Source organism: Lithobates pipiens, unplaced genomic scaffold, assembly GCF_037356315.1.
Source record: "Lithobates pipiens isolate NorthernLeopardFrog02 unplaced genomic scaffold, aLitPip1_a1.2 Scaffold_8, whole genome shotgun sequence".
In the NCBI taxonomy this organism is placed as follows: domain Eukaryota; kingdom Metazoa; phylum Chordata; class Amphibia; order Anura; family Ranidae; genus Lithobates; species Lithobates pipiens.
In genome coordinates, this window is record NW_027507903.1 from 25737230 (window position 1) to 25752432 (window position 15203).

Sequence of the window (15203 nt, forward strand, 5' to 3'; positions counted from 1 at the left end):
AGAGTTAAAGAAGTGTTGTAAAAAATAAACATACATATCTCCATGCTACAGCATTGGTGTGACATGCAGTTGTCCTCCGTCGGCTCTAAGCCCAAAAACTGAGCGATCACATGACCACTGTTGGCTCAGTTCTCGGTCCACTCTGAATGGAATAAAGTGACTAGCAGTCACGGCTCTTCGCTCTGCTCCTCCAGTGCTCGCTGGAGCGCAGGGCAGGGGAGGGGATGGACACAGCTGACTCTGGCTCTCAGACATGGGTGGGCTGAGAGGTGGAGCCAGATGTCAATCAGGGAGCTGGGTGGATCATGACAATAAATATACCACTAATTTGCCACTTATATCTATACCAAACACATAATACGTGATGTATGTATAAAAATATTTTTATCAATTTTATTAATTTTATTAATCACAAACATATATTTTAGACACAATCATAATAAAAAATACATAACGTATTAAACAGGTACATCAAATTGCAACAACATGTATCCTTAAAAACAGATCTATGCGTGTCACCGGTATGCCAATTTTTTCAGGACCCATTAGGATTTACATGTTCAAGAAATGTAATCATACCCATAAGGGTAAGGGTAAGATTCCCTTTGTTCTATTTCTTTTAGGAGCATAAAATATGATAAGATACATGTATAGATGACCTGTGCATTTGTAATGGCTCTTAAAGTTTATTCTTTTTCTTTTCTTTATAGAAGTGGTTTTATGGGTATGATTAAATTTCTTGAACATGTAAATCCTTATGGGCCCTGAAGAAGTGGATAGCTGTGAAATGCGCAGGCCTTCTCTTAAAAATACATAGTGTTGCAATTTGATACGCTATGTATTTTTTATGATGTCTGTGTATGCAATATATGTGTAATTAATCAAAATTCATGAAAATATTTTTATATATACATTAAGTATTATGCGTTTGGTATAGATGTGAGTGGCAAATTATTGGCATATTTAAAGTCCCATTTTTTGTTTGAATCTCTTAACCGTTATTGCTGGGATGATACTCCAGTTAGCCACAATTGGTATTTTTTAAGTATCATAGACCCACATTTCTTTCCGCTTCCCTACAAACTAGATTCTGACAATAGTGTCAGGATCCTTCAAGAGCCTGGTGTGGCTCTAACAATAGCCTGCTATTGGCTGATTCTGGGTCACAAGAGAAGAAAAGCAAGTGCACTCCTGTGATCCACCATAGAAGTATAGCCCAAAAAAGTTTGGCCATACTTCTCTTTTGAGGCCTCCATAGATGGTCAAATTCCAACCAATTCCTGCTAAATCAGCTGAAATTTAAACCAAAGGTGGCCCTGCAAGCACCAAATACAACACACGTTGATGTAAAAATCAGCTGATCTGGATCAAAAATGATTGGCCGAACAGTGATTGTATCCTAACAATTGCAATCATTGCAGGTACTGTGGCTGCCTGAATACAATGAGATGGCAGTGATGATTTTTGCAATCATTGCAGGTACTGTGGCTGCCTGAATACAATGAGATGGCAGTGATGATTTTTGGATGCATCAAATATTTCAATTTGAAGGGTTTGAAATGAAAGATGCGACTAGTAAGCCAAAAGCAAAAAATCCCAAGTTCGACTTTTCGCACAAAAAGCCTCACAGTCTGCACCAAATAAATAAGGGTACAGTAATGGAGTTTGTCAATATTTGGGGCAATAAAGGTGTGCAGTAAGAGAATGATGGCACAAGACAGGTGCACATTCAACTATACACCAAATAAAGAATATGCTGTAACATAATAATCTGTTTGACATGCAAATCAACAAAAAAAAAAAATGTTGCGTGGGACAATTCGCATTCCTCAACAACCATCAATCTTATTAGGAATGAACAAGTCAGCCTCGCTCAAATGACATTAGCCTTCACATAGCTTTATGATTCCAGGACTAGATCAAAGAGGAGTCTACTCAGATCAACCCTTATACCTGGCCCATTGTGCTTGGGGCAGATGGTACTGTTCACTCCGACATGTTTGAATCAAGAAAAGACTAATGCCATGTACACACGACCGGACTTTTTGTCAGACTTGGTCCGGCAGACAATCCGACTGACTTTGCTACTTACGTCCGCCGCCCGCCGGACTTTCAAACGAACGACCACACACGATCACTCCAAAAGGCTAACGGATTTGAATGTGATGACGCAGAATAAGGAAGTTCATAGCCAGTAACCAATAGCTGCCCTAGCGACGGTTTTAGTCCATCGGACTAGCACACAGTCAACCGGATTTTTCGACCGGACTAGAGTCCGTCGGAAAGATTTGAAGCGAGTTTTATTTCTAGATCCGCCGGACTTTCGGGAAGAAAAAGTCAGATGGAGCCCACACACGATCGAATTGTCCAACGGATTCCAGTCCACCGGACCAAGTCCGTCGAAAATTCCGGTCGTGTGTACGCGGCATTACTCTTTCTCTTTAAGCCCTTTTTGAGTGAAATATGTCAGGCTGAGGCTTGATCTGGTGGATTCTGTGTTTTAAGATCTGGAATAATAAAGCTCTGTGAAGGCGGATGTCATTGGTATGCAGCTGATTTCTTCATTCAGTCCTGAGAGTGATTTCTTCCTCACTCCTCAGTCCCATGTGCGTAGCACTGATGAGCTCCATCAACCAGCACCTGAAACCCCAGAGATGGGCGCATTGCAAGTTTTGAGAGTCATTTCCCTTTGGTCCTGTGTACCACCAATCTTAGTTTATCTGGCTCATTTAGTTCTATAAACAGACTTTTTCCAACACAGCAGCTAAGAATAGGTAGGTAAACAATTGAAAACGGGCCTATAGTTTTGCCAATGCATTACAGAAGTATAAAATATTAATATTAACATAAAGAACTGAGCTCAGAACAGTAAATTAACATCAACATCAAATGAGAAATCTAACAGGTAATTTTAGGCAAAAATTATTTTTAGCAACCGATTTATACACACACCTGAAAAGTCTGCAGCTAGAAGATCCTCTGCTTTAAGTACTTTGACTTGCAGGAAACCAATGTCTCTCAAGTTCTTGAGCGAGTTTTTCAAGCACTGAAGAATAAAAAAACGTAGAACAATTAAACAAAAAGAATTTACAAACTGCTTTACTTTGAAAAACTTTAAACCATGCAGAAAATGGTCATAGTCTTCTCTTTTCCACTGAGTTCTTGAAAAGGTAAAAATATAACTGAAAAAGGCACTGGATCTGTTGGACATTTTGGTGGTTCCAAGCTAAATACATTTTCAGGAGGCTCTCAGAGGCTCCCATATGAACAGGGATGCAGCCAGGCACAGTGCTGGATTGACAGAGAGGGGGCGGCACAGCAAATTGTAAAAGGTTTCTCAACTTTATGCAGAGAACACATTAAGATAAAAAAATAAAAAATAAATGTTTAGGTTTAGAACCACTTTAGGTTCTTCATTCATTTGTCTTCAGCAACTGGATAACTTGCCAGTTGTCCATTAGCCTTTCTCAACCTTTTTAACAAAGGAGGACCCTTGAAAAAAAAATATTCAGGTCTCAGGGAATCTCTTTTAAAATTAATATACCAGGCTTCAGTGGAAAAATGCCTCTTAAGCCTCATACACACGATAGGACTTTGTACAAACTTTCCCTTGGATTTTTGTACAAAGGGGGTCGGCCCTTAACTTGTATTGCACACACACAGCAGGACTTTTTCAGCCAACTTTCACCAAATCACGTGGTTTTTCTGCTCTTTACCGCCACCTTTGGTCAACTTCTGTATTGTTTGATCTTTTGCATTGGTTCTGAGTATGCCTGTTTGTACAAAAGTCCTCTGGTTTTCTGTACACATGATCAGACTTTGCTCCATCGGACTTTTGTTGCCAGAAAGTTTGTCCGTTTGCACAGCCAACAAAAGTCCGATGAAAACCAAAAAAGTTTGTCCGATGGAGCGTGCACACGGTTGGATGTTGCTCCAAAACAGCTAATTTGCATGTTTGTTGTCAAAAAGTCTGATCGTGTGTATGGGCCTTGACACTGGTTGTCACTGGTAAAAATGCCACCCTTAAAGTGGTGGTCAGAAGGTTACCCAATCAGACAGATAAAAAGACAATTGGTGTCATGCCCTTGGCTCTGCTATGTAGCGTTGGCCACAGAACTTCATGGACTGTAGCTCATGGAAACCTTAGCAACATCTGAAGGAGCCCCAGGGTTCTATTGAACCTTGGTTGAGATTGGATGGTCTATTTAATGCATTCCTCCTGTGTATGCTATATTGCAGAGACCTCTGGCTTATCTATTCCTTTTACTGAATATTTACAACATAGGTGCATGTCTTTGTCAGAACTGATGATGTTAATTTACGCCCATTTCCAAACGAATAAAAAAATCTTTTGTATTAAATGAATGGCAAAAATGTCAGTATTGTAAGTTGATGTCCTTTAAAACATTTTGTCAACATATGGATTTGATATATATTAATACACTGAAGTTGATTTACACCTGCACAAGATTGGATATTCAAGGTAGATATAGCTTCACCTTATTTTGTAACAATTACTTTGTAAATTACTGAATAAAAAGAATTGCAGTCATCCTTGTGCAACCCTGAACACAAAGATCCTACGATCATATGCAGACTGGCTTTATGAATAATAATCACTGATCTCCGGAATATATTCAAGGCTAAAAAAAATCATAATTGGCAATACTCACATATCTTTCCCTTATCTGCTCCTTCTCCCCTGGGTCCGCCAGCGGACAAACACAAAGGTCAGAAATGGAGACTCCCAAGCAGGGTATAAGAGCTATCATCAAGTGTATAGAGCCCTGGTTCTGCTCCAGAGGCACTTCCAGGCGATTGATTTGCTCAATGGGCAACGCGGCGATATCCACTTTACACCTAAATTAGAAGATATTGTCAGATTTACCATACAGATCTTCAGACATGACAATGCATCACAATAGATCAAATTCCATAATGTTTCTAATGGAAGGCAGTAAATTACAGTCTACTTTGCTTAGTATACAATGATAAACTTCTTACAATTTGCAAGCCATGACATAAAAAGACAGCTGGATGATCTATGGACCATCTAAAACTAGAGCAGGCTTTTACCAAGTGCCATTTTGTTCTTTTAGGCGCAGAGATGAGAAAACTTTCCAGAAAATAGAATGAACCCTTTTGAATATCGTTCAAAACTTTAATTCAAGTCATAAATCTCAGCCAATTTGTTTCAGGATGCCATAAAAGGTAGCCCAAGTTATATTACAGAAGGGCAAAATAATCAAAGAATATAAACTTTTCACAGTAACATGTATGTTGATCTAGACAAAACCGCCAGTAATGAAAAGTATGGGCTAAATGAAAATAAGGATATGGTTTAAATGAGGAGCTAGTAAAATTGCTAAATATGACAAAATTACTAAACGTAATGGTAATTGGCACCCAACACCCATACAAATGGGCAGGTTTTTTGCCCACACATCCAATGACCTGTTGCTTAACGCAGGACATAGATAATACAATTTTCTTTTCTGCAACCACAGGTTGCAGGAAAGAAAATCCCTTGATTCCCCCATCAACACAGACTGTTGATGGGGGAATCAAGGGATTTTCTTTCCTGCAACCTGTGGTTGCAGAAAAGAAAATTGTATTATCTATTGCCTGCGTTAATCAACAGGTCATTGGATGTGTGGCCAAAAAACGAATCCCCCCTGCAGAGCTATTATGTTCTCCCGGTGTGGGGGGGGGGGGGGTGCAGTGTTATCTACTGCACATGCATGAGACACAACATACAGGGAGACGGCTGAGGAATAAGGTTGTCAAGACAAGTACCTGCTGGAAAAGGTACTTGCTGCAACCCACCCCCCCCCCCCCCCCCCCAAAAAAAAGATTAATTATGTAAAAGGGAGGGTTAGGGTTAAGCTTGGACTGTGATCCGAGTGTAGGTTCACAAGGAAACATTTTCCAGTTTCTGAAATGCCACCAACAGCAAACTATCAAGCATCATCATTTAAATGTCAGCAAGGAACCAACCGGACAATGTGGACAGCAGCACCAATATAGCAGCGGTTTGCTTGAATGACCCCACTATGTAATTTTGACTCCCTTTTGCATAATGTAATGTCATTTTTCCACTTGATTAACAACATTGCACAGGTAATATACATGGAAAAATCAAAACATGGAATGAATACAAAGCACACTTACAAGCCCAGCAGCTCCTCGTGTTTGCGGCCATCTTGTCCCCATACTTCCATCTCCAATATCCCCATCCTGTCAGAGTAGTAGTGAAAATCAAAGTGTTCCCTCCACTGAGGATTTCCATTCTTACACTGTGTCTAGAAAACATTCAGTGGTAACATTTATGAATGGTGGTTAATCACAATGACTCAACAGATCCATTATTGTATGAGATATTACTGACTGCATTATACTTTTAAAGCAAGATTCCAGCCAAACTGCTTGACATAGAGTTTAATTTTATGTATGTGAAAGGTTCACCTGTACCAATATTAGTAATTATACTCATGAAAAAGTTCAAAACCAGATGGTGACACCACTTTTTTGTATATTCTTTTCTTATAAGACTCAGAGAAAATACACTGAACATGAGACACAGCGTGAAACAAAGCACCTGTCAGGACCTGGTTTACCTGCTGGTGGCACTGTGGTGTCTCCCAGCAGCCAACAGATCCCAATAATCAGTCTCTACCTAATCAGTCAAGAGGCCCATGGTAATTCTGGAGGAGATCCACAGCTCAGGTGGGAGAATCTGTCCACAGGACAACTATTAATCGTGCACTCCACACATCTGGCATTTATGGAAGAGTAGCCAGAAGAAAGCCATTGTTGAATAAAAACCATTAGAAGTCCCGTTTGCAGTTTGCGAGAAGCCATGTGGGGGACACAGCAAACATGTGGAAGAACATGCCCTACTCAGATGAGACCATAAATTAACTTTTTGGCCTAAAAGCAAAACGCCATGCGGGGCGGAAAACTAACACTGCACATCACCCTGAACACACCATTGTTACCGTGAAAGGTGGCGGTGGCATTATGTTGTGAGGATGCCTTTCTTCAGCAGGGACAGGGAAGCTGGTCAGAGTTGATGGGAAGATGGATGGAGCGAAATACAGGGCAATCTTAGAAGAAAACCTGTTAGAGTCTGGAAAAGACTTGAGACTGGGGCGGAGGTTCACCTTCCAGCAGGACAACGACCCTAAACATACAGCCAGAGCTACAATGGAATGGTTTACATCAAAGCATAGTCATTTGTTAAAACGGCCCAGTCAAAGTCCAGGCCTAAACGCAATTGAGAATCTTTGGCAAGACTTGAAAATTGCTGTTTGGGGATGCTCTCCATCCAATCTGACAGAGCTTGAGATATTTTGCAGAGAAGAATGGGCAAAAATTTCACTCACTAGATGTGCAAAGCTGGTAGAGACATACCACCCCCCCCCCCCCCCCAAAAAAAAAAAAAGACTAATTGCAGAGAAAGGCGGTTCTACAAAGTATTGACTCAGGGGGGCTGAATACAAATGCACGCCACACTTGAAAAAAAATGAAAACCATTTATCAATTTTCCTTTCACTTCACAATTATGTACCACTTTGTATTGGTCTTTCACATAAAATCCCAAATAAAATACATTTACGTTTTTGGTTGTAACATGACAAAATATGGAAAATTTCAAGTGGTATGAATACTTTTTCAAGGCACCGTATGCACTTGCACTATAGTTCCTCTTCTACTGTCCCTTGGTGCTTGTTTTTCCTGCCAGACAGAGGCATGCTTGCCGTTTGACCCTGAACCTTGCTTAATCCTGCCCCTGATTTTGCTTTTGCCTTGTACCTACTCCTCCTTGTCCTTGATTCCAGTCCTTATTATCCCCCCTTTTCCTTGCATCTCTGGCATTGCCCTGCTTTTCTGTGTTCCTCATTTTGTATATATTGTATATAGTTAGCTGCTAGTTAGGCTGTTTGGTATTTATGTCAGTTGGCTATGGTTTACATGTATTTTCATGTTTGTTGTGTCTTTTGGTTGCTGGTATTTAAAAAGGGTTTTGTTTCATGGTTGATAACACATGCTTAAATCATAAAGTCTGGTCTCAGGTTCCTACATGTAGCCACGCAGATCTTGCCATCCCTGCTGCTAATTTCTGACAGCACTGTTGACATCTGTGTCAAGGTGGGATACTATTGTGTATATATTATATATGGAGAGTTGTGCGCAGTAAGACAAGAAAAACAAAATCTGGCATCTGGTCTTCCATCCCATAGCAGTTACCATATTGTCCACATTGCTGTGTCTACCAGACATACAGAGAAACAGAGTTTTGCTATGTATCTCAATGAAAGGGGGGGGGGGGGTGATAACAGAGTATAGGATGGGTGGAGTAGGAGGAGGTATGTGAAAAGAAAAGGAATGAAGCTCTAGGATGTTTAGGTGCAGGGTTGGGAAGAGAGTGTAGGGCACAGGATCAGGCTGAAGTGTGGTAATGTAAAAAAAGGGGGAGGGGGTGAGGCCAAGGCGGGTTGGTTTGGGGTTGGTTGAGAGGTAGACAGGATAGCAGTTGGGTAGCAGGAACTAAGAGAATATATTGAAGCGGAACAGATAGAAGAAAAGTGGGCAGAGGGACCAAGGTATATATCACACGAGGACCATGGTGCATTGTCAGGGATGTCCATATAGCAGGGCTTTGCCTTCATTCGTAAACATGGATCCAATAGAGTCATGTTGTGCAGTGCGTGCCGCGTTTATTTGGAGAAGGCAGAATGAGATCCTCCATATGTCTTCCACCCTGTATGACCATATGAGTTCCGTGGGTTGGAATCTCTCCACTTGAGCGACATACAAAATTTGGCTGCAATTACAGGTGGTGGTGAAGGATGGATTTCCTCGACGTCTTGGTATGTATAATTGAATAGCGGAGTAAGAAAAAAACTGGGTTATCCAGAATAACAAATTCACAAATTCTGTGAATTTATGGGAGATTGTGCTGACCTTACTCCAAAAGGGTCTGAAATTTGGGAATGAAAATATGTAGAATTGAGCCCTTAGCACAGTTGCTGCATCCCAGCTGTCTGAGGTCTTCAGGAAGAATTTGTAAATGACCATCGGCGTTTGATACCACCTGATCAAGAGTTTAAAGTTAGAGTTTTGAAATGTAGTACAGATGGAAGATTTTAATGTGGAGCATCTTTTGGCGCTGTTCTGGATTAAGAGATACATTGAGATCTTTTTCCTATTGTTTCGAGCACAAGATGATCTGGCCTGACACAGGCAGGGAAAGATGTGAGCAGACAATGGATAGGAATGTCAGCACAGACCGACACCACTTTTTAGGAACTGTAAGCTCTTCAGCTAACGTCACCTTATAATCACCTTCCAGCCCATTGTACTCTGAATGATCAGCACTGCATTGGGGAGGTCTACAGTCTTTTTTGACCTAATATTTACAGTTTCAGTATCTGTCAAATGAAAGCATTGTCCAATGAAATGGCATCCGAGTTGCTTATAGTGCCAAGGCTCCAAATCTCAGTTTGATTTCTGATATGTATGGCATAGCAAGTTAAAGAGAACCTAACTTACTATTCTAAATGTCTTATTTAACTGCACAATATAACAGCAGATATATCTAGTAGTAGTAAGCCACATTCAACTGGACTTGTTCTCTAATGTTGAAGAGGTTTTATAGCTTACCAAGCTACGAAACATCTTCAACATTACAGAGCAGGCCCAGTGGAATAGAACTTCTACTAGCTATGATCTGGATCAATGAGAACTTTCACAGACAAAAAGCAGGTACCTACTGATGCCTGGAAACGCCAGCTGGATAAAACTACTATCAATGTTGTGCTTTAGACCAGTGTTTCTCAACTCCAGTCCTCAAGGCGCCCCAACAGGTCATGTTTTCAGGATTTCCCTCAGATGCAACAGCTGTGGTAATTACTGTGGCAGTGAAACTGATCAAATCACCTGTGAAAAATAATGTAAAACCTGAAAACATAATCTGTTGGGGTGCCTTGAGAAACACTGCTTTAGACCACCTACATTTCATGTATCCATCACTATTGCATTATGTATGTATTCATGTTTTGATGTCGACAACTAGTGGTAATTCAGTGTAACTACATCTTGTAATTTAATGTCTGTAAATGGTACAATCCAGATTCCTTGTATGCTGGGGCAAGTTGATTTAATCCTTAGATGGACCTCTCCCCCTTCTTCATGTTTCATCAGTAAGTTACCAGGCTTTGTAGTGGGCATTTGGTTTAGAAGATTGTCTCTTTACACTTCCATTTTCATTACATATGTTAATTCACACAGGTGGTTATAGTAGACTTGGATATTTCAAGAAACAGCCAAGGTGCATCTAGCAATTAGCAATGTGTTAATGAGTATTAACACCTACAGTATTTTAACAGAGCAATGTGCATTGTACATATTATGAAGGAACAACCTATTATGCATAGTTCATTATGGAATATGAGCTATTAAATATACCTTGCTTCTGTACTTCTGATCTCCAAGCCTGAACCTTACAAAAGAATCACAGGTACTTCCATCCGGGAGATTAATCCCTTCCAACAATGTAATGCTGACCGTTCCATTCCAGAGCTGGTTCTTTTTCAGGGACTCTGACAACTGCAGGGACTGCATAGAGGTTGCCTGATGAAAAACAGTAATTACTATTAACTGGATGTACATCAAGTACACAGATGTATTCCTTAGAAATGCAAACATCTGCTGGGAAACTTTGATGGGTATGAACCTGCCTAAACACACAGAGAAAAGAGACACACTGTATCTGAGCACCATAAGCTAAAAACGATATTTCAGTCACTAAAGTTATTCAAAGCAAACTCACCCATCCATTCATATCTCCATGCTTAATTTTGTTGAGAAATCACTTTGATAAACACCCCCTAGCATTTCTAGGTGAGGCCATCTTGAGTAAGGGCAGGTGATTCATGTAGCATTTACTTCCTGGAATTCACCTGCCCCTCACTCAGGCATACAAGTCCCTCCCCTGCCATGAAGACAACTGGGAAATATTACATAATTCTGGTCTAGGCCAGAAACCAACTGAACAATAAAAAAATAAAAAGGTAAAAAAGGAAATATAATATACCCCCCTATTTAGCAGCATAAGGATAAGGAATAGTTCATACTGATAATAGTTTAGTTCTGCTTTAAATCAGAAGAACTGCAACCAATCCCATACAAGCACACAGGCCGAGCCAATGAACTGGAGTAGAGCACTTGGGAGACTTTATACAGGTAAGGCGCTTACAGCAGCAAGAAAGCCGTGATGTGGTTTGCGCTAAGGCAAAGCTGGTGAGTTGGAGGTTGGGAACGTCGATGGAACTGATCCCCTGATGACAGTAGTGTTTATTCACTGCAATCCACTCCAAACTCAAAAAAGCCTCTAAATCTGGCCATACATGGTGCAAATCTCAAGCTGGTCCCTGATGAACAGTGCAAGATTCAATCCATCCATGGGCAAGCTGATTGTACCCAAGAAGATCAACTTGGATACAACCAGCAGGTTGGATTTCTAGCATGTGAATATTGCTAGTGGCTATAGACACTAGCAATTATTGTGTCCTCCCAGCAGGGATGGCTTCCTCCTGCACCCCTGCCTGGAGAATGGAATAGCTCTGCGGGAGGGATTCCCCCATCAACAGTCTCAGTGGTTGAAGGAAAGAAACTCACATAATCAATAGCCTGCCCAAATCTCCAAAATCTTTTTTTTTCTTCTTCTTGTGATCTTATTTCCTGTTAGAGGGAGCCTATTTTAAATATATAGGATCATAACTACCCTTTCTTTCTCACTCCCAAGGTGGACTATAGAATATTAGCAATGTAGGGTGCACATGATGACCACAACTAATGTGCACTGCTCATTCCAAACATATGGAGGTGAAGAGGAGATCTTGTGGATTTGGACACAATCTCAAGTTCCCCCGAATCCAGGCAATGTTCTGATACCCAGCACTCTCTGCTATCTGTGCACATACTTTATTATATTCTTTCCACTTTTATGGATAGTTTCCTGCCTGCTTTGCTTCACCCCCTATTGACCAGCGCTCAAAAAATACCTCCTCTGTACATGTTCACATTACTCTTCTATGCAAAACAAACTGGGTGATTGGAGAGGAGCGCCCAATGTCCAAAAAGAGAAAGGTCTCACTTGATTTAATTTTATAGTTATTTATTGGAGCTAAAAGTAAACAAGTTGAGCCAACACATTTTGGGGAATTGCCTCCCCCTTCTTCAGGGCTAGTATATAGAGAAAACGTGATACATAGTAAAATCCCATAGCTAGGCCATAGTATACATACAAAGTGCAAAAAGAAAAAAAAACATCTGTGTAGTTAAAAATAATTTCAAGATAAATTAAAATCCACAGTTAGTCTTTAGAATCATGGTATTTTAAACTTGGTATTTATTGTGAAAACATATCCACATTAAATTGTAAATGATGCAAGATCAAAAGCAGTGGACACAAAACAAAAAAAAAAAAATAACACTAGATATTCAAGTTAAAAAACAAAACAAATGACAAGTTACTCATTTTTTAACTTGAATATCTAGTGTTTTTTTTTGTTTGTTTTTGTGTTGCTTTTCATCTTGTATCATTTAAAATTTAAAGGGGTTGTAAAGGCTCATGTTTTTTCACCTTAATGCATCCTATGCAGTCACTGACCCCTTTAAAGTGGTTGTAAACCCTTACAAACCACTTTGACCTACAGGTAAGCCTAGATTAAGGCTTACCTGTAGGTTCAAGCAATATCTCCTAAACCTATATGGTTTAGGAGATATTTGCCCGAAAATGGGCACCGCTGTCTACGGCGCATGCGCCGTAGACAGCGGCGCGCAGGCGGACTGAGCACGGCATTCTCAGCGACGGAGCTGCTGCGCGTGTCGGCTCCCGTGCGCATGTGCGGGAGTGACATCATCGCGGCTTCGCCGAATGACAGCGGCGGAGCTGCGAGACCCCACCAACAAGATGGATGCGGCACACTACAGGGGACAGCGGCGACTTCGCTGGCTCCTGTGTCAGGTAAGTGACACATAATGGGCTACTATGCGATGCATAGTAGTCCATTATGCTTTGCCTTTGCAGGGAATGAAAGAGGAAGTAAACTCATCAGGGTTTACTTCCTCTTTAACCCTTCCCCCCCCCCCCCCCCCCCCACGGTTAACTTACTCAAGCTCCGAATTTCCGTTGGCACGTTCCCACCATCCCTCTCTCCATGGGTTCCCGGCTCTTGATTGGATAGATTGATAGCAGTGCGGCTGTTGGCTCCTGCTGCTGCCAATCAAATCCAATGACACGGGTGCTGGGGTGGAGTCAAGTCCTGCATTCGGCCTCTATGGACACCGAATGCGGGACTCGGGAGGGAGCCTGCAAGGTAACCCCCTCTGGAGAGCGCTTCTCCAAGGGGGTTATGTAATGGGGGGAGGAGCCGCAAGAGCCACCGAGGGACCCCAGAAATTGATGTTCGGGCCCACTCTGTGCAAAACTAACTGCACAGTGGAGGTAAGTATGACATGTTTGTTATTAAAAAAAACAAAAAAAAACGATCCTTTAGAATCCCTTTAAAGAGTAAGTAAACCCCCCTCACTTCACTCTGCACAGATGACCCTAGACATGCCTTTCATTATGAATTGAGATTCACACAAAATTTTCGTTATTTGGAGATTCGGATGCAATGAATCCAAATATGATAAATATTTGGATTAGTAAATATACAAATATGATAAAAATGAATCCAAAATAAATTATAAAAACTAGTTCATTTGGATAACATAATGCGATAGTTTGCGCCTTTTGTTAATGTTTGAAACATCCGAAATAACGTAACGACATAATAAATGCTCCAAATGAACTTGAATCCATTTTGTTTTTATGTTGCATTAACGTTTTTTTCATTATTATAAAAAATTAACTATATATGAAATAGAAACACATTGCCATAAATAAAATAAAGGTATAAAAGTGAAATAAGTGGCTTCCTACTTATAGTGTTTGGGTTGGATGGAGGTGAATCCATTAAAATCTCTGAATCATAACATAACATAATCATAACATAACACGGAAGCCAATGAGCTTCCAGGTTTTTGGTCAAAGCTTAATTGAACAAGCTGAAGTTAGAAGCAGATTGGCTGCCATGCACAGCTGTACCAGATTTTGCACTCTCCAGGTTTAGAAAATCAACAATGGGACAAACACCAAATTGCATAGGGAAGGGGTGTTTGGTACCTTTCACAATAATGGCACCAAATGTGTGCCAAATTCACATACGTGATCACAACTCAACCTGGTGTGAATGGACCCTCATTAACTGCCAATGCGTAGGAATGGGGGGTGAGGTTGATCCACTGACCATCGATGCCTGGGGTAGGGGGGAAAATTCCTTCCAATGACCATTAGTGCCTTCAGAAGGGAGATTCTGCCTCCTCCTGATGGAGGATTTCTTCCACCCGCTGACAGCGATGATGAGTAATTCTTTCACCCACTAACCACAATCATGTTTTCCTTCTACTGATCACCAAGGCCTTTATGTTTCCCCATTCCCACAGATTGCTGATGCTGGGACACTCTTGCCTCCCACTGACAATCAGGTGGGGGTGTATTACATACTCCTACTCCTGATCTGTCCCATGAGGCTGCAGGACCAGTCACACAGCGCTGCGCATACACAGTGGGGAGCCAGCTGCAATTCCTCAGGAAGTCCCAACTTGGATCCCATATCCAAGGTTTCAGGGACCCACAGCAATAAGAGGAACCAAGCTGTGGGAAAACAGCACTGGACTCCAGGCACTGGGAACTACCTAATATTTTAAATACCAAGCTACAGCACTTGTAGCTGCTAATTTTTAATTTAAAAAAACTGAAGTTACTCTTCAATTAAGTTTTCTATAGGGTATGGTAATAAAAGGTGTTAGTATGTATATCTATATCCTGTGCAGAGAAAGGCATGTGTAACGAACAAAAAAAAAAAAAGAAGAAGAAGATCCCTTGTGCTGAGGTTTATATGTGTCTGTAACACTCATTTATGCCACTGTATTCAAGGAGTATTTTGTGAGTAAAAGGACCATGGCATACACGCATGGTGTACACGCAAGTAGGCTGAGACTATCAAGCCACACCCAACATTTAGAGTAATTTATCCACACCCACTTTTACTAAGATGTGCTCTCCATAGTTCCCTTTCTCCATAAGTTCT

The 15203-nt window shown here is 40.9% G+C and overlaps 1 protein-coding gene across 3 annotated transcripts in view; it reads right to left on the reverse strand.

Moving 5' to 3' along the window:
* The window catches only part of MCTP2 (multiple C2 and transmembrane domain containing 2), a 363628-nt gene that overhangs the window by 129165 nt on the left and 219260 nt on the right, over positions 1 to 15203 (reverse strand). For all 3 annotated transcript variants that reach the window (XM_077469064.1, XM_077469061.1, XM_077469062.1), the window contains exons 9-12: positions 10471 to 10635; positions 6172 to 6302; positions 4674 to 4860; positions 2953 to 3046 (exon numbers count right to left, since the gene is read on the reverse strand). In XM_077469064.1, the coding sequence (XP_077325190.1) occupies positions 2953 to 3046; positions 4674 to 4860; positions 6172 to 6302; positions 10471 to 10635 (577 nt within the window). The remainder of the gene's footprint in view (positions 1 to 2952; positions 3047 to 4673; positions 4861 to 6171; positions 6303 to 10470; positions 10636 to 15203) is intronic.